The following is a 21,020-nucleotide window of genomic DNA, read 5'->3' on the forward strand; positions in this document are numbered from 1 at the left end:
CCTGACCGTCTCTATCTGCATGGCCTCCCCAGATGTTCATTGAACAGTAGTTCAGTCCCAAGGCAGTTGTGGTCCCTGAAGGACCCCAGGTATTTAGAGTTTATGGTGGGGAATTTCAAAACTGCCTTGAAATTCACTCAGCCTCTTTTGAAATTCCTAGCTTGGGGTAACAATTTTGAAAGAAACTAAAAGCCAGGTATTTAGGTATTTAAAGATATTTAGACTAAGGATGAAAATAGGTCAGGTGTTGGCAAACTATGGCCCATGGGCCGGATCCGGCCCATCAGGGCTTTGGATCCAGCCCATGGTATTGCCGCCCCCATGGTGCCATGGGCCCTTGCCGCTCCAGGAAGCAGTTGGCACCATGTCCCTGCAGACCCTGGGAAAGGGAGGACAGAAGGCTTTGCGTGCTGTGGGTACCTCCCCCGAAGCTCCCATTGGCCAGGAACGGGAAACTGCATGCAGTTTCCCCACCTGTGTGTGGCCCTCAGGCCAAAAAGTTTGCCCACCCCTGCAATAGGTACTTAGTGTGATCCTCAAAAAAACCCAGTGGGAGTTAAGCACACAGAAGCTTCTGAAAATTGCACTAGCTGCCTAAATATATTTAAAAATCTGGCTCAAAGTGACCTACGAGCCTAACTCAAATTTTCAGAGTCTCTTAGGCATCTAGGACCGTGTCCCATTGACTTTCAATGATACTTCAGCTCTTAAGTGACTGTCACTTTTGAACATGGAACTTAGACTCCTAGGTCATTTGGGTACTTTTTGGAAAATTTTACCCTAGAAGATTTTGTTCTGATTGATCCATTTCCGAGGGAATTCAGAATATCTGATCACTTTTTGAAGCACCGTTTCAAGTTCTTGTATATTTTATCTTGGCTTTTCTCTTCTTGCAAGGGTCACTATCAACCAGAAGAGCCACAAGCAGTATATCCTGTGGATCATCATTATTTCCTGTGAATTAAAAATGGATCAGGGTGTTCAGCATTCTTACCTACAAGCTGTCTAATGTTGTTCTTCTGCCTCCTAGATATGCTGTATGTGCTTTTGAGTCTCATGCATAATAGTTATTATGGAAGAGCACAGATATCTAGCAGCCAAATATGTGAGGATGGCTCAGGACATTTTAAAAAAAAGGAGAGACTGGAACAAAAGAATCAGGAGCAGCTTCAGAAACTATAAAGGTCAAAGCAGGACAAGCATAAGATCTTGTACGTTTTCTTCTCTGTATCCTGGCTTGCTCTTTTTCTTGTTGCCAAAGAATTGCTTTAGCGAAACAATCCATATGTAAGTGAATATACAAGTTCTCAAGTTAACTCGTGTCATGTACAGCAATTTCTTTTTCACACCTTTCAGCACAGATGCCAAAACGCCATTTGTATTCAGTTCTTGAATCACGCTACAATGTTGGTGACCTTCTTGAGATTTATTTTCTTTGTAGAAGTTGCGGAATATAGCAATCCAGCACCTGAAAAAAAACAATTCTTAAATGCTGTTTAAATTATTTTAACAAAGCTGGAAGCTAGTTAGATAATTTTCCTTCACTCTAAAATGGCATTATTAGAGCAATCAATGTCACTACACAGAGCAGGTCTCTTTGTTTATCAATTTTATTTAAAAATGCTTTCAGCGTGTTAGTTCCTGGCTCATCCTTTCATTATTCAAACATTAGCTGACACTTGTAAGGATTCTGCCCCAGTCAGAAATCTACTAGTTGCTGAAATGGAGAATTCTGAAACATGCAGCAATGGAATTTTTCAAAGAGCAATGAGCCCATGGACTTTAATGGGTGCAGTTAGGCCAATGCTGCAGTCTTTGAAAATCCTACTAACTACCTTTCCTGTCTGTTCTTGCCAGGAAAAAATAATTTCCTTTTAATATAGATCATCAAGGTATGGCTTATTTTCACAGACCCAAATAATACAATCTGTGCTTACACGGATCAAACTGCCATTGGCCTCAGTGGGAGCATTGCCTGAGTAAGGGAGAGCAGGATTTAGCCCATAGCCAGGTTTCCACTTTGTAAAATAATCAGTTAAGCGAAGGGGGCGGGGAGAATCACCTATAGTAATTAACATGAACATTGTAAATCATGTTATACCAAACAAAACATGGTTCCTTTGATCAGTTTACGCTGGGGAATGCTAATAAAAAAGAACAAGAAAGTTGTTAACATGCCTCAGCTGCTAAAAATATTTACTGCAGCTGCCTCTTCCAGTCTTGTGGAGACACTGGGAGTCTGAGCAGATCAGCGGTCTGTGGGGCAAGGTGCCACAGGCCAACGTATTGCAGGGCTGCTAAAATTCCCTCACTTTTGAGTGAGTGCAGCAAAGGTAGAATAAGCATTGTGGGTCAATTGCAGTCCCAGGATCTTTGGAGAAGTGGAGGGAGTGGGGACCCAGACGAGAAGCAACAGGAGGAGGATCTAGACTGTACCTTCAATGTCAATAGCAGCAAGGGGGAGAGTGGAAGGTCTAAAAAGTAGGTGGGATGGGTCTAATAAACTCCTTTATTTCCTGACCACAGCCACATAGTAGTGGTCAATATCTGCTGACCGCAGTGACTGATGTTACAGGGGAAGCAGTGGGGAGAAAAAAGAAATATGGGAAAGGGAGGGAAAGTATTTAGTGGGCGTCTTGGGGAAATGTTGCGATGAGAGGAAGAGGAAGGGGGGAGGGGGAAGAATGAAATTCAGAGGGTAAAAAGAAGGGAGAAGGGAAAACCTGAGAACGAACCATAAAGCTTGTGAGTCCAAAGGGAATTACCAAGTGAATAAACGCTGAGAAGGGGGAGATTTTGTGGTGGGATGGAAATATGGTGAGAGACAGAACATGAGGGAGAGACAGGAAGAACCGAGTCTTGGGAAAGAAACCCAGCCTGGTGAGATGGAGAGAGAGAGAAGAGAAAGTTAGAAAATACTGACGGAGAGTAAAATGGCAAAGAGCCGGCAGGAAATGATGGAATAAAGGTAGCAGAAAATAAAGAGGCAAACAAAAGAGGAGGAGGACTGGGATGAGAATGGAAAGAAGATACAGCACACACGAAAATAATACAGCCCACAATGGTCAGTGCAGTAATTTTTATTTTTGTTATAATTTATTCCTTTTCATGAATGAGGCTTTATTTACCTTTCATGAGTTCGATGCCATCCTGGGGCCTCTGGATGCCGTATTAAGGTGCACAAACTGGCACTGATGTGTGCAAAATGGGCTTCTATTGCCTAAGTGCTGATCTGAGCGTCTGAATCCAGGATTTGAATACCCCATTATGTGCTCCTGTGCGATCGATTACGCCCTCTATCTGCAGAGTCTCCAGCTTCCTCTGCCTATTACACTAAGTAGTCAGCATCTATATTCAGGGTTTATTAAATGAATCCAGTATGAGGGGGAAGTATCAATTTTTAAACCAACCTGATGTTTATTCACCACATGGCACAAATCTCAAGAGGTGCTAAATACCTGCATCCATGTTCCATTGGAATCACGGAGAGCTGTAGGCACTCAGAAGCTCTCGGGATTTGACCCATGAAATGTATGATATGAAATATGGGAATGAGGACGTTTGCTGACAGTAGCAGAAGTACAGAAGTCCTTTCTTTGCACGGTATCATACTGTTTATCAGTACTAATGAATATGCACAGCTCAGCAGAGGTTGCCTACCTAAATCTTTCATTAACTGATACCTTTTAAATGCAACCTTGTAAACTTAAAGAGCAAAGAGACAACCTACTTAACAAAGCATTTGGCACCGTATGTATTTTTTTTTTCCAGAATTTCAGACTAAGAGGGTTGATCTTAGATTGCAAGACTGACCTCTAGTGTAAAACGTCTGCTATAGTTTACTGTCATAAAATCTATGGCTCTTATTCAGCAGATATTGAGTATCCGCAGGCCACCCGAGTTCCTGCAGTTCAGCACCTACAGAACTAATTCTCCCAGCAGCCCAAAAGCTGTTATTCTTTGTCTGGGCTCGGGTGTAATTGTGAGTTCCTGGATTCTGCCTGTTACTGCCAATTGCAAGAGAGTGGCTAAAAGCAGGTCCTTGGAAGGAACTTGGCGAAAATTGACATTCTCGGCAAACTAGACATCAGCTACTGCACAAAGATTGTTTTATGAATCAAGGTTTATGTTGCCCCTGGCATTTGTGGTGTGGATAAATTGAAAGTAGAAGCCCTGTCTCCCTTATCGCCTTACATCCAGGATTTCCTTCTGAAGTAAAGGAAGTAAGTTCTTTACTTCACTGTTCTATTCAGTTCAGCTCACTTTGCCAGATGACTATAAGACAGTCTGCTCTTTGGTTAATTCCAGACATTTTTAAAGTTCATTATAGCAGCCCAGAGTTCTGGTCAGTGACAAACCCATGACACAATGATTTGCCTTGCAAACCTCACAGCTGGAGATTCAGATTCAGTCCCATTGACAGTCTCTAGAAGACTGTTAGTGAGATGGGCTAAAATATGTCTTTCATCTCTTACATCTAGTTATCTGAATAATGATGTACAGTACTCAGTGGAATGTCTATGTAATGTCTGCACATGAAAGTTATATGTCAAACAAAAGAAAAAGTTGTCTTATGTTACATGAGCTTGTAATAAAGTCATAAAACATGCAGCTACATCCTCACAGTTTAGGGAGGAACATAAAAAAGTTAAAAGAGAGGTCATAAGAACATAAGAACGGCCATAGTGGGTCAGACCAAAGGTCCATCTATCTCAGTATCCTGTCTACCAAGAGTGGGCAATGCCAGGTGCCCCAGAAGGAATGAACAGAACAGGCAATGATCAAGTGATCCATCCCTTGTTGCTCATTCCCAGCTTCTGGCAGAGGCTAGGGACGCCATCCCTGCTCATCCTGGCTAATAGCCATTGATGGACCTATCCTCCATGAACCTATCTAGTTCTTTTTTGAACCCTATTATAGTTTTGGCCTTCACAACATCCTCTGGCAAGGAGTTGACTGTGCATTGTGTGGAAAAAAAACTTTTTTGTTTGTTTTAAACCTGCTGCCTATTAATTTCATTTGGTGACCCCTAGTTCTTGTGTTATGAAAAGGAGTAAATAACACTTCCTTAGTTACTTTCTCACACCAGTCATGATTTTATAGACCTCTATCATATTCCCGCTTAGTCGTTTCTTTTCCAAGCTGAAAAGCTCCAGTCTTATTAATCTCTCCTCAGATGGCAGCCATTCCATACCCCTAATCATTTTTGTTGCCCTTTTCTGAAACTTTTCCAAGTCCAATGTATATGTTTTATAATAAAAAATGATACATGGATAAGATAGGAGGAGAGAACTTGGATACGCAATACAAATACACAAAAGAGAAGAGCTGGAGAATGTGATGACAGCTGATTAATAACTTTAAAATAAACGAAGAGAGAGCATTATTCCCAGAACTAGGTAGGCCAAGGAGCATTGGCCTGAATCTAAATGTTAAAATAGATATGAGGGGAAAATTAAGACCAGCTGAATTGTACAATAGACTCTGCCCTCACTGCAAGGGCAGTTGAAAGTGAGATAGTAAGTGGTCGTGCAAACTGCAAGGGTCCAATGCATGACTACAATGTTCCTGGCTGGCGATACAGCCTGTGGTTCTTTAATAATCACAAGCACAGTGTTCTGTAATTGAACTGGGTAATATGATGTACATTCTTCGCTGATGCCTCTGGTATGTCCCATGAAACTCTGACAATATAAATCTGAAAGCCACTTGAATAATGTGTGCTCTCTCTCCCTCCCATTGCTGGCTGAGAGCTCTAGAGGTCACAAAATGCTGATGTCTAGCCAACATCTGAGAAGACAGATGTAGAACTCTTTGCCAGCTACTGGGCCCAACCGAATCTTTCCCAAGAAATATAATGTCTTTCTATCGAATAAGACACCTGCACTATTGTCAAATGTGAACCAGTTAAAACTTACGCATTGATGAGGAAGGCCTGGAATGAGAGAGTGATTCTGCAGAGATGCACACATCTTGCCTTCTGCATGTGCACAATAGCCATTACTGAGGCAAACCAGATCAAACTACCACATAAAGGCACTAATTAGCAGTATTAATGCCCACAAGTGTCTGCAGATGCAAACCCAGAAAATGAACCATGCAGAATTAACTTGACACCGCTTATGACAAGAAGGATTTCCTTGTGAAGGGGGTATCCTGTATTCTATTCTGCAGGCCACTCTCTTCAGTCTTTTGTTTGGTAGCCAGTTTTGGCACCTTAACTCAGCTTGAAACTGTTTTCTACCTTCTGAGAAGGCAGAATGCCACAAAAGCAGATGAGCATGATCACGGACGTGCCAGAGAACCAGTATGTGCATCAAATTGGTATATGAGTGGTCAGATTCTTGTCCAAGAATGCTGCTAGAGCAGTCATGAATCTCTGCCCAGATTAAAGAGAGATACTGTCATCAGTCCAGCCAAGTACTGACCTGACTTTGGAAAGCTTTAACTCATTTCTTATGGCTTGGGTGGAGTGTTTTGTGCTTTAGTGTATAAGAAGAAGTGTGTTGTGAGGAAAGGAGACTGAAGAATGCTAGTAAGATCTGTGCGATCTAAGCAGTTCTAGAAAGGAAGCACCTGTAGATCGTATCAAAAGTGGTTTCCCCACCAAACTGAGTTTCCTGCAAAAGAGGTGCAGGTGCAGAGACCAAATTATGACCTTCCACAAAGATTGTGCTGATTCAGACCCAAGAATACCATTTTAACTGTCTCGGGTTATTGTTTAATTGTGTACTATGCACATATCAAAATCAGTTTATGGCCAGAGGGAAAACAATCCCTGCCCAAGTATCATCATTTTTTAAAACTTATTTATTTAGAAAACAGTTCTCCAGTACATGTGCCAGGCCTCATCAGAAATCCTTACCTTTCTGAAAGTATATTCTATACAAACAACAAGTGTGCCATCAACCTGCATTTTCAAACTTGAGTGCCGATATTTAGAGAACTAAATGCATCCTTTGGCACCAAAGAAATATAACTTGCTTTCCAGCAGCACTGAGCATCCACGCATGGCCTCTCTGGGGTCTAGTCTCTTTTCTCCACAGCCCCTCGACTCTCATCTTCCTAGTTATATTGGACTGAAGTAGGATTACTTAGCTAGCAGGGGAAGACAGAACTCTATCACTTTAAATAAATGTCATAACGAGTGACACAGGCAGAGCACCTTTCATCCAAGGATCTCAAAGGACTTTATTAACAATTTTAAGCCTCCTGACGCCGTTATGAAGATGTTACCTCCATTTTAGAGATGGGTAAATTGAAGCACAGAAGGGTTGTGCCTTGCCTGAGTTCATCCTGCAAATTCATGGCAAGAACCGTAAATAAAACCCAGCAAGCATCACTGATAGAACTACCTAATGTTGTAACTATTTGGGGTGGGAAATCAGAATGGGTTTGTGAGATTTGAGGCGGGAAATTGATGTCATCATTACCTTTTATTCCTCTGACCTGACATTATGCAGCAGAGATGAGGTCACAGAACAAGTAAAATCTTGCATGTACCTAAGAAGTCTGTTCAGATCCGATGGGTCCATCAAGGAGGAGGTTTAAAGGAGATGTGCTTTAGCGACATATGCCGCACAGAATCTGATTAACTGATGGACAGATAAAAATATTATGTTTGGTACCAAAGTGAAAATACTAACTGTATTACCCTATGGTCTGGAAGCAGCTGCATTAAATGCAAGAGACATCAGAAGGCTGGAGGCAGTAGGGATGAGTGTCCTTCCAAAGATGGCATGTGTAAAGTGGAATGAAAGTACAAGAATCAGGAAATCCCAGTATTTCAAACTTTTGAGCTTTTGAACAAAGGATAATGATGACAAGAAGCCTCACTAACATTAGTGGGCTTTGGATCAGGCAATCTGGAAAGAGCCATTTAAGCCTTATCCACTGGAGGAAAAGATCACTGTAACAGGAGGGCTGGGGCTAGCCAATCCTGGTTACAGACTGAGCCACACCTGAAAGAGAGCAGGGTGATTGCCCTGTAAAGAGCAGCAGGGGGCTGCAGTGAAGGAGGGGATGCTCAGAGATTAGAGACTGCTTGGAGGGAGCAGGCTATAGCAGAGAGTAGTGGGAGTTAGGACAAAGACTTCACCCGGGTAGGACACGCCAAAGCAGGAAAGGTACCAGGCAGGAAGAAGAGACGCCTTAGTTTTGTGTAGACATTTGGATGGACTGGAAAACTTTATTTTGAATGTTTGTTGATTTAATAATGCAGAACCCAATGAAGGATGGGAGTAGACAAGATTGACTGGGATTTTTTTAGTTTAGTGAACAGTCCAAGAGGGGAAACTGAGGAAGGCTGACTCTAGCCTGACAGTAGGCCACAAGGGGGCACATGAGAGGCATCTGGCCTGATTCCAATCACTAACAGAAGTTAGCCAGGAAAGACTATATGAGTGTTCTTACCAGTGCAAATAGCAACCAGTATAAAGTGGTAGAAAATAAGCTACCTGCCTACAGAGAAATCAATATGCCAGTGTGCATCAATTGGATCCTGTGATCTATATACAGCTTTTGTTTTTGTGCACCAGTCTCTGAGGCATTCATTTAGCCATGATATTTCAGTTTTTAAAGGACCAAACCCCTTTTGCAGAGTTATTTTAAGCATCATTTGTTTGAGGCTGGAAGGGTGTAATAGTCAAGACGAGATGCAATACAGAATATGCCATTTACTTGCACAATATGCCACACCCACAGTAAGCATGTTCAAAATCACACCAAGCAATATTCTACTGCAAACGCTTTCTCAGTCCTTAGCAAAGACATTCCGTGAAATCACTTTCAGAAAAGGTCTGCAGGATTTGGCTAATTGTTTTTAGTTGGAATTCTCTTCTGAAAAATGAATGCAAGGGGAAATGTTACAATGTACTGTAGAATTCATATTCACTTATTGTTATTAAAATTGACAATAAGATTTAGCTATCAAAAGTTCCAGTTGCCAGCAGTTGTGCCTTATCAGCTGGGAGTTTTCAACAAGCATGTCTGATTGACAGAATAAGGGAAGAAAGCGAAAGTAGAGACTTCTGATTGGAAGCAGAGGCTTTAATGTAACAAGGTGACCTCAGTTAAAAAAAAGGAGAATTAATAATATCTAACAGTCTTTTCTACTCTTTCCTCACTGTTACTTAAAACGCTCCGTTAAATGTTGACTTCATTAGTAATCCTTCTAATCATTCCCCAAGTTTTAGCCAAATATTTAATTTTAAAAAAATGTCTATCGGATTTAAATTGAACTTACTGACAATCGAGGCAATTGTAGAATCCCACAAAGTCTTTGGAACTTTGATTTTTAATTAAATGATGCAAGAGACTTTTTAATTTAGATAAATTTTAACTCTTTTATGCAATGCATAATGTGAATAACTACGTGCAGTTCTCTGAGGGCCGGGCATGGATCTACATGAGTCAATAGAGCCCTATATTATATGCAGCTATATATTAACTTTTACTCCAGTTGTCCAAGAAACTCCGTTCAGTAGGTGATCACTATGATAGGCTGCCTCAGAGCCAAATCCTGCTCCCACGCTGGTGCAATGAGAATCCCTAGAGGCACCGCATCTCCTGATTCTGAGATTCTGCCATCATTGGTAGGACTTCTCCAGATGGGTACAGGGTATTATGGCACACACTTTGCTTCTTGTCTATATGGGTTTGGTTGTAATTCCCAGAAAGCCAATGGAACAGGCTTCAACTGCAGCCAGTTTTATCTCAGCGTGGGATGGAGGAATGGTGGGAGCTTGCCCCAGTACTGAGATTTACATCTGAGTATAAAGTCTTCTTTTAAAGAAGCCTTCTTAATGTCTTCTTTTCTGGCCTAAGGGTATGTCAACACGGCAGGCAGGAGGTGTGATTACAGCACATATAGACATACCTGAGCTTGCTTTAATCTAATTAGCTCAACCCTAGTTTGAATAATAATAGTAGTGAAGCCACAGCAGCCACTTCAGTATGCACTCAGGGTGGGTGGGGCTAGTCCATGCAGCTGCCATGGCTTCACTGCTACTGTATTACACCTTCCAAGTCCTGACTACAGTATAGACAGACCCGCAGCCTGTAAGGCTGTAGTAGGCCAACAGGGCAAGCTGGGAGTTATAAGACCTATACAGACTGAGCACAATAAAAGTGAAATTACTCCATGTGGATGAAATACCATACAAGGCCATTGCATAGACTTTTGTGTACCTGTGGGGAACGGGCGGACTCTGTGTACGGCTGTTTGCAGAAGGTATTTCACCCTGGGCATAATTGTATTTGTACCATTTTGTAATACTTTGAAAAGACAAGTTGTTCCATCAAATAAGGTCTCTTATACCTGCCTCTGACGCATCTGCTACAGGTCACTGTCAGAGGCAGGATACTAGATTAGAGGGATGACTGGATTGATCTGCTATAGTCAGTCCTATATTCCTAGTTGAATACAAATTGCAGAGGCTGTTTCTTTCTTCTAATTGAACTTTTACATTAAAAAGATCCGTTTATTTTTCAGTTTTGTCAGCATGGCAAAGCTGTGAACTACAACCATAACCTGCAAATTTAGAATGTATAAATCTGTCAAAGTGAAGAATGCTGATCCCATGTATATACATTAGGTATGTTTCACAGGCAGAAATACTATACCGACAGCTATTTAATTAACTTTTCCTACTTTGATAAGTGCATGACTTCAGGATATTTACTTCGCACTTATAGAAATCAGACATCTCTTCAGAATGTTTTTGTTTCTGTCATTTGATTCTGCGAGAACCTGCTGGGTTAGTGAACAAAAAACATCCTGTAAGAAACTGTTCCAGCAATACTTAATGGCCAGCACAGTGTGGGGCAAATACTGTCATTTTTAATAGACCACGTCTAGCCTTTTCCTTTTTCACATTGCTCTAATTGTCTTTTTCCATTAAAGTCAAACATGGATTGAACACCCGCATGCCAGGAATCACTAAAATGTGTTTAAATTGATATGCATCGTGACTGCTGAGTAAACAGCACAATAAGAACTTACACCTGGCATTGGCCATCTATAGAAATTGCAAAATGTATATAGCTGAGGGACTAATTCTCACTCACATCAGTTAAGGACACTAGTTAGCAGCTCATAGAACTGGTTCCTATGTGAGAATGCAGATTGGCCCAGAATATTTCAGAGAATTATTCCCCATATTATTGTCTTGTAGTGAGTGAGGCTGAGCAGTTCTACATTTGGATACACATTGTTTGACTGTTATTTCATTGATTCTTTATATCGCTTTGTTATGGCATTAATCAGTATTGCAGGGGTGTGTGAATAAATGTAGATATATAATCGATACATCAAACTATCAGTATATAATCAATATTTACAGTTATCAATATGTTCTGTGGCTAACTACAAATAATAAACGCACTAACAGTAAATACTGTAGTTACAATTTTCATGAAACCTTGTTTAGCACACTTTTATGAAGCACATTCCAGTTTCCTTTCCGTTTTTTCCTCCCGATCTTTCTTGGAGAAACAGTCTTTTTCTCAGACAAGATCTGCAGATTTTCTTTCCCTCACTATACTCTAAATTTTCAAAGTGACTCTTGCTTTTGGGAGCCCAGCTTGAAACAACTTAAAGGGTCCTGATTTGCAGACACTGAGTATTTAGCATTTTATGGAACTCCAGCTGCTTTAAGGTTTCTCAGGTTGAGCCCTAAAAGAGTGAGGTGCCCATTCTGTTTCAGTGTAAAAATTGTTAATTACTAGCATGACTGGCACAATAAGACAGTTCTTCTAAATATAATTTAGTCCATTTTCCACCTCCTGGTCTTGATCCAGTTCCAGTTGAAAGTCTTTTTCATTGATATCAACTCAAGCTCCAATTGCCCATCTTCTGTCTTTGGAGCTAGGGATATCAGAGTTTCTTCAGCAACATCCATGACATATGCATGCAGAAAGAGATCCAACAGTTGTATTTGCATACTCAGGGAATGGGCAAGATTCCCCAAAATTCACTGGTGGTGGCTGCTATTGCTGCTTCAGCTACAACTGCAACTGGCAGGCAAGCAATCATCTGGCCTGCAAACCAAATACTGAATGATCCTTTTGGCTATCTAGTATAGCTAAAGTCATGTTTCAATGAAAACTTATCTAGAAGCTGATTCCTTGGAGAGAAAACAAAGGCAGCAGAACCATCTGTGTTTTGTTTTATATCTTTAAAAAAATACTTTCGAGAGAGAGAATGGGAAAAGAGGCTTCTTTACTTTATTATCTGATCAGTCATTTGAATTTAAATCATTTTTCACAAATCCGATTGATATGAACATTGCTCCTCTTGTGGCTACCTTGCAGTTATACACAACCTTTACTTGAGGGGCTTTAAATGCTTTATGAACAGTACACATGTGAAGTGGGAATTATTACACCCATTTTACAGAAGGGTAGACAGAAGCATGCAGATTTAGTGACTTTCCTACTGCCTCATGATATTGGCCAATTTTTGGAATAGAACCCCAAACCTTGCAGGGAGGAAGGCCTCTCCTTTAGCAACTAACCCAGCATGACTTCCCCTATGACCATTTCTAGTAGCTGCCATCTCACTATCCATGTGATACCATTCTGAGAACATTTAAATGATGGATAACATAAGAGGTTTATATTGCTACTATCCACTGCACATTTAGTTCACACGGTAATTTCCTCTCACGTCTCATGGCTATTTTTTCTTATGGCCTTTTACAAAGAACTTTATTAAAAGCTTTTAGCTATAGAATTTTCACAGTTATTTTCCTTCTCTGACATCTATGCTTATTTGTCTAACCTCCACTCTGTATGTTATCCTCAGGTAACCCACTAAGCATTGCCTGCAAAGCATTCTTTGGATTCAGTGGAGAATCGGGCCCCGTGATCTACTGGATGAGAGGGGAAAAATTCATTGAAGAACTAGAAGGTCACATTAGAGAAGGGGAAATCAGGTACTGTTTGGAGTATTTATTTTACTGCTAAAAAAATGGTATGGCCCAACAGAGAATGTTTTTAACAGCTTTTTAATTTGAACAGAAAATGATTTTCTTGTCTAAAAAGTGATGGATGGCTGCAAACCAGTGCAACATTAGCTCATTGCTTCTGAATATACTCTAAAGACAGTGTGGCTATCCATGTGTTCTGAGGATATGTCACCAATTTCCCTAGGCTACCACTGACATGCTTCTGAATGTCCTGGGGGTTGTTTTTGGCCTTTAACTATAAATGATATTGTCCACTACATTTGCCCCAAGTGGCTGCTCTTGGGAAATTAATGTTATTTTCAGTATTGATGTTAATCCTAAAGCTGGATGGCCACCTGCCAGAGATTTCCACACTGTTTCTCTTCTATTTGCCCAAGCAGCATAGAGAATGTACAGTGCACATAACTTAACCAGTGCCTTCTCTAAGCGTTTGTGTTCCTTTCTGCAGACAAACAAGTAATTGTGAGGTTTTTGTTTACCCATCTTGTGCCTTTTTTGTTTCATCAGACATTCAGGTTGCTGACCATTGCTTATTGTAAAAGTTTTAAAGAAAAGAATCCTTCATAATATGTGTCTCCATTAATTTGTATGGGTCCAAGTGAACCTCATAGTTCATGGAGTTTGTACGTAACTATATTCCCTTGTCACCCCTCATTAATGATCCCCTGAGCTTCTTGAGTAGGCCCCACATCTTCATCTATGTTTGCCGAACTCATGGTGGTGTTCCCAATTCTCCTTGACAAATGATGAATAAAAGTATTAAAAGAACCCTGGTTCTTTTCATGTCTTCCATCTCTCACTTGTTTAAGATCCATCTTTAACAGCAAATTATCAAAGATATCCAAAATAACGGACCCAAAATTTCCCCTTAGTCATATGTAAGATTCCTCACAAAAAGTAAGAAGGGTTTTTGTTGCACAGTCGCTGTGCTGTTTAATGACTGCCAGTATAAAATTCCAGCAAACTGCTGCCTGCATTAATGAGTATTATAAAAACTCTTCCTATGGAAGTTCCTTTATAACAACAGAATGATTTTGTTACTCCCCTGGAACATCCAAACTTAATTCCAAACTAAGTCCCCTGTTCTGCCCCAAATTACACGCGTGCCTCTTCCACTGACTTGTTTGAGAACTGGATGGACATAGACTTTAACCCAAAAGTCGCAATATCTTTCAGTAGAAGTACATTGGGCTACGTTTCCCAGCTGCAGCAGATCTCTGCTCAGTGCCGCAGGGGAAGGTGGGAGTCAAAGTTGGCTGCCATGCATCTGTCCACACTTGCAGAGATTGCTGGAGCCCAGCATGATCTGACCATGTGCCCTCCTGCAGCCCAGCATGCATTCCACTCTAGAGGGCATTAAACTAGCAGTAAGCCCTTAGCACAGATTACAATTGGTTTCTTTATCTGTTGGCTTTTCAACTTCATTGATTGAATCGGAGGTTAAGTTGCATTTGTGTTCCGTTGCCCCTATCTAATTGTTCCTCTTAACTAATTTCACATTTCCCCCAGTTAAAATGCTTTAACTCAGAGTATAAACTCAGAGCAATTCAAGTGTGTCTTCTCTTCAGTACATCTAACAGCACCATATATCCCCTCTTGCTTTTATAGACCATAGTCAACGTTAAAAGCTCAGCACTTGCCAACAGCTCCAATGCTGTTATTTTAGGTGCCAGAGTTCATGCTTTTCTTTGAGTTGGAAATAAACACAGCAACCACATACATGGTAACTGTTTGCAAAAGTTGACTTTCTCATGGTGACCAGTGTTGTCTACATCTAAGATTGACCATGCCCTCTTGATTCAACACTAAACACGGCTGTCATGTTACGAGCACTGCAAGCCTGCCCATATCTTCCATCCAGTCATTGTTACTGATCTTTTCCAAGATAAAATATATGCAACCGATGCATAGAAATTGATTAGCAGTGGTAGGCCCTGTCTATTTGACACGTCCTACCATTCTGCTATCAATACATCAGCCATAGGTATGTCCCTTTAAATGCTGAGATAGACTTGTAATAACCAGGCATTGATACAATCAGACCAATGAGTCTCCAGGTATTTTTGCGTTGCTAAGAGTCTAAAGCTGTAGCTCTACTTTGTATTTTAGAGAAAGTTAGAAGCCCATCCTTTTGCTTTTCAAACTTAATCTGAATCTTCCCTGGCTACTTCAGATATTTTCCTTTACACAAGATTTAAGCTACTCCCTTTTGTTCTGAAGAGAATGTAATATAGCTGGTGAGGTCTTTTGTACACAGTCATGTGACACTCCAGAGACTCTCTGATATCCATTTCCACCTCTAATATTGATAATTGACAGTGAATTAATCTGTGCTTTCTTAGGAGAGCACTACAATGTGTACTCAGATATATTCCTTTTGAAGTCATATCCATGGGACTATTTACCTGGGTAATGGCTATTCAGCATGGTTAAGGGCTGTCGAACTGAGTCTGGAGTGATTTATCAAGGGGGTGTGAGATGGCATGACAAAGAAGATAAGGTCTGATCACCGTGAGGTAGTGATTATCATTGCAGGGGCAAATCAAAAGCGGGATCTTCTTTTTCTATGGCTACGTCCAGACTACCCGCCGTATCAGCGGGTTAAAATCAATTGCTCGGGGATCGATATATGACGTCTCATCTAGACGCGATATATCGATCCCCGAGCGTGCTTATATTGATTCCGGAACTCCATCAACCCCAATGGAGTTCCGGAATCGACAGGGAGAGCCGCGAACATCGATCCCGCGCGGTGAGGACGGGTGAGTAATCCAATCTTAGATATTCGACTTCAGCTACGTTATTCACGTAGCTGAAGTTGCGTATCTAAGATCGATTTCCCCCCCGTAGTGTGGACCAGCCCTAAGTGAGAAGGGCCCACTCCTACCTCCCTCCCCCTTGAATTAAATTCACCAAAGGATAGAAAACTGTAGGGAAGGGGGTGGGGGATGAGACCTTGCCCAGGTTCTTCTTGCCCAGGAGTGGGATTTCCACACAGTAATAAAAATGTCATATAAATTGAACCAGTGCTATTAAACAAGGAATAACAGTCTTTCAGCCTGCCTGCAGAGTTGTGAATTGCATCTGATTATCAAAGCAGTTCTCAGTGAATTTCAATTCTATTCCTTTGCCATAGCTGAGAAATATTGTTCACTATAAATCTTACCTTACAAATTACCCTATCAATTGCTAATATTTTTGTCCTTTTGCGACCCCAATAAAACAGTTTACGATAATGCTTGTCTTGGAAAATATATTTGTCTTTTTCTTTTCTCCCCACAAGAAGCTTCTCGGTGTTTAAAATGGAAATAATTTAATTCCTATTCAATGCATGAAAAGATGTGAATGGGGACATTTTAAATTGAAAGCCTCATTTTCCCTCACTGATTTATCTCGCTCTCTGCACTCTCGCCCACACAAGTCAATTAGCAGGTGCAAAACTCTCCAAGAATACGTGAAAGCTTCTATTCCACTACGAGAAGTAAGAACACAAAATTAGTACTGCAATTTAGCTAGCGTGTTAAGGTGTGTCTGCACTGCAGTCACAGGGTGTGGATGCAGCTCGCATAGACATGCCTGAGCTAGCATTAATCTGGCTAGCTCAGGATCCAGAGCAGTGAACTATGGCAGCACACACTTCAGCAGAGGCTACCCACTCGAGTCATTGGTTACAGCCCAGGCAGGTTGGTACAACTTACACTGAATCCTGTGCTGTAGTTTCACTGCTCCAAGACCCATTACATTCGACAAACCCTTGAGTGCTTTATAGACAAGTAAGAAGGTGATGACTCTCCCCTGAAGAGCTTCCAATCTTAAAAGACAATATACAGAGTAATAAGTGGTTAGGCAATGAAGCCCACCATACAGCTTGTTAGTTCATTGGCTTCTGTCTGGAAGTGTCTACGTATGTGTCCTTTCATCTACAATCTATCTTTCTTGAGGGAACAACTAGGGTTTTTGTGCCTATTAGAAATAGTGGCCCAGATCCTCGGCTATGTATGAGAAGTGTATATCACAGGGCTGGAGTTCGCCTACAGATGTGGTTCTAGATCACATGTTGATTATTGAAGGCCCTGATCCTGCAATAGAGTCACCTGTATGTACACTTATGTGCCTAACATCAATGAGAGGGATTGTAATGATCTGCACCTAAGTCATTGTGTCTCAATTTGCTGCATGGGAATTTGGATCCCTGGGTGAAGTCAATAGCAAAAATCCCATTGACTTCAATGGGACCTGGGTTTCTCCCTGTGTATGTGGATCCCTTTGCAGGTTCAGGGCCTGAGTTTGTTAAAATTCTTCTGTGCTTCCCAGAAAACATGGCTCTGTCTATTCACAGGATCAGTTACAAAATGCAGCCATTTAGAGACTGCACATCTTGTAATATTCTGTGTTTGTACAGAACACATTTAAAGGAATTGGTCATGAGCTCTGTTCTGTGGGTAAAAAGCAAACAGAAGGTCTAACCCCATTAGGAGCTTCCTGCAGTTTGCTGCCTTTACCTCAACCCACCCCAATATTGAAGCATCTCTTTTCATTTCCATGATTAGATCCCCTTCTACTGAATTTATTTCTCTGCCATTTTAATTAGCAACAGGATAAGTGACAATGATTCTCAGTCCAAGTGCAAATCTTTTTTTTTAAGAGAGCTCTTTTTAGATGATGCTGCATTATTTAATTGTAGCATGAATGGCTGGTACTTTCATTTTAAATGGCTTTGGAATAATAGTTTATTTTATCATAATTTTGAACTATCTTTATAATTGTCATTGTGTGTAAGATTTGCTCATTATAATAAATCTAAGCCTGGGAAACCCTGAAAACTCATGAACTGCTTCTGATTAATGCCCCCAGATATCTTCTTTGTTAGCTGTTTTATTCCTTCCCTGCAGTGTGATTTGTGGACCAAAATGGGGAGCATATTGTTTACCAACAGAGAAGAAAGACGGGCCGGGGAAACTATCTCAACAGATACAAAGAATATTAATAAAGAAAATGGACTTAATTGATTGGACGTGTAATGAGTCAGCCAGATGGAATGCAAGCAAAAATTTAAGTCTGCAGGCTGAGCATCTTCTCTCTGGAGGTTCCCATTCTGTCCAGAAATGATGCTTTTCTTCCAGTATTTCAGCCCTTGCAGTCTGTGCCAGAACCAGGAAATGCAGAAGTACACAAGAATTGAAGATAGTTGTGCAAAAAGAAGCAATTCAAACTTTTCCAAAATTCAAAGATATGCTGTGGGGAGGAGGCAGTTCTGATTCTCAATGCCCTTGTGCAGATACAATGTAACTAGAGAAAATGTGGCTCCCTCCAGTATGGTTTCTGACAGTTTGTCTCAGATCGCATAAGGTTTCTTGGTTTTAGAGACAGAATTGAAAGGGATTAACATACTGTAACTAGGTGGTTTAGAGAGGCACTTGAGTCACAAGTTCAGTGCACACCCGAACTATAGGGGTGGTCAGAACCCAGAGGCAAATCCAAATTCTGGACCTCAGGATCTGGATCCTGGATCTAACCACTCACAAACTCCAGATCACTATGTTACAGCTGAAACCATCTCTTACTTTGGATCAGATTTTTAAAAGTTGTCCACTCTCATTTGGGCTTCAAAATTTGTTGCCAGATTTCCCAAAGTGCTCAGCATGTCTGGTCCTGAGCTCTTCTGAAAATCTAATACTGAGTACAATGGGGCCCCCATCCCAACCGATACTTGGTTGAAAATTGTCTATCTAAATTGTTTTTCAGTGGGGGAAAACAATGGGGTTTTTTTTAATTAAGTGAGCTACTTTTCATGGAAAAATTTTTCTTTTTATTGAAAACTCCAAAATCAAAACATTTTTGTTTCAGCCAAAAGTTTTCAGATCTTGTTTACCAACAGAGAAGAAAGACCGGCCAGGGGAAACTATCTCAACAGATACAAAGAATATTAATAAAGAAAATGGACTTAATTGATTGGATGTGTAATGAGTCAGCCAGATAGAAAGCAAGCAAAAATTTAAGTCTGCAGGCTGAGCATCTTCTCTCTGGAGGTTCCCATTCTGTCCATCATTTTATGATGAAAAGTCAAAGTTTTCCTTGGCGGGGTGGGGGGGTTTTCCAGCTAGCTTTGCAGTACAAATGATAAACAAGTCTGTTGCTGTAATTATGGGCTTCCTTGGGGAAGGGATTTTGTTCTTTGGGAAACCCTAATTTATTTTTCAAGAGTCTATACTGTTGTGATTGCAGCACCTATAGGTGTAACTGAGCTAGCATTGATCAGCTAGCTCAAGTGGCAAAGCAGGGAAGCCACTGCAGCATGGGTAAGCCATCCAAGTAAGTCACCAGGATCCCAGGCACGTTTCTACAGCCCATGCTTCCTTGGCTTCGTGGTTCCAGTACCCAACCTAACTAAATTAAAGATGTGCCCGTAAGCACTTTGCATTCTTAGTGCACTGCATTATACACTGTGCATGTAAAACTGTACTATCGTCATTACAATGCTACATTGTTTGTGAGTGCTGTGCTGAGTTCCTGATGCATTTTTCTCACATATTATGCAATAATACACTAAGAGGGCTGAAGTGACTCCGGTGGCTACAGAGCTGATTATGTAGATGCTGCATTTCCTGTTGCGAACTTGTTAGATGTCTTTTACAGGCAGCTGATCAGCACCAGTGTCATCATCAAAACCCATCTGGGTTTGTTTGTATTGGGTGGGTTGATTTTTACATGCTGCTGCAGGATTGCAGGAACCCAAACCCTTCCCCTCTGTGCCTTAGAACATGTGAAAGACTGAGCCACAAATCACTGATCCTCCGCATGGTGTGCCCATAAAAGGGGAAGAGCAGAATCCCAGCAATCCCTGGCTTTCCGCAGAGCTGCATACCTGCTTTCGTAGGTTTTCCACCAGAGCACAATACGCAACCCTGCTTCTGCAGCACAGCCTCATCTCACTCTTAACTGTGGCCTCGTAGCTGTCTTTCCCTGTGCATGATCCTCCCATTCCTCCTCCACCTATTAGGGGCCCTTTCAGGTCTCCTCCGTGCTGGGTAACTGGAAGGCAACCTGTGGCCTTTTGTACACTGTGTGGCATATGGTGATTATTTCATGGGCATCCTGTCCCTATCAGACTAAGACAAGACGTCATTTTTCCTTTCAGACTCCTCAAAGAACATCTTGGAGAAAAAGAAGTGGAATTAACATTAACCTTTGATGCTGTTGGGGAGGCAGACCTGGCTAACTACACCTGCCACGTGGAAAACCGAAATGGACGTAAGCATGCAAGTGTCCTTCTGCGTAAAAAAGGTATTTAACTCTCCCATGCCTTAGAGAATGGAGTGAAATCCTGGCTCCATTGTAGTCAATGGCAAAACTCTCCTTGACTTCAAAGGGCCAGGATTTCTTCCTGTGTGCTTATTGCAGCTGAAATACGTGCGCATTGTGGCATATGTGTACCATTAAGTGTAACATTGTTTTAGAGAACGACTGAGCTCATATTTAGACTCAGTAATTGAGTAATATGGCCCCAGCTCCAATGAAGTCAATGAAAGGATTTCAATTTAAACCAGCTGCAAAACTGAAAACACACACTATTTAATACTGAAGTTCATTGTTTTTATATTTCTCCTTTATCATATTTTCACTGATTAAACTGAGCATTTTAAACAATACAGGTGCAGGTTGATTTATTACAGTAACAAGAAGGAAAACACTGCTACAGAGGAGACTGTTCATAGAATCATAGATTTTAGGGTTGGAAGGGACCTCAAGAGGTCATCAAGTCCAACCTCCTGCTCAAAGCAGGACCAACCCCAACTAAATCATCCCAGCCAGGGCTTTGTCAAGCTGAGCCTTAAAAACCTCTAAGGATGGAGATTCCACCACCTCCCTAGGTAACCCATTCCAGTGCTTCACCACCCTCTTAGTGAAGTAGTGTTTTCTAATAGCCAACCTAGACCTCCCACACTGCAACTTGAGACCATTGCTTCTTGTTCTGTCATCCATTACATCCAATCGATTGTTAATCCATTACCATTGTGTTTACCTTTACCATGATATTTGCAGGATTCACTG

At 41.2% G+C, this 21,020-nt stretch overlaps 1 protein-coding gene across 1 annotated transcript in view; it reads left to right on the top strand.

Annotated features, from left to right (window-relative positions):
• The window catches only part of IL1RAPL2 (interleukin 1 receptor accessory protein like 2), a 556,734-nt gene that overhangs the window by 513,631 nt on the left and 22,083 nt on the right, over nucleotides 1–21,020 (top strand). Inside the window, 2 exon segments of the mRNA XM_030576453.1 lie at nucleotides 12,806–12,935; nucleotides 20,107–20,252. Of these exon segments, the coding sequence (XP_030432313.1) occupies nucleotides 12,806–12,935; nucleotides 20,107–20,252 (276 nt within the window).

The sequence above is a fragment of the Gopherus evgoodei genome, chromosome 9, assembly GCF_007399415.2.
Source record: "Gopherus evgoodei ecotype Sinaloan lineage chromosome 9, rGopEvg1_v1.p, whole genome shotgun sequence".
NCBI lineage: Eukaryota > Metazoa > Chordata > Testudines > Testudinidae > Gopherus > Gopherus evgoodei.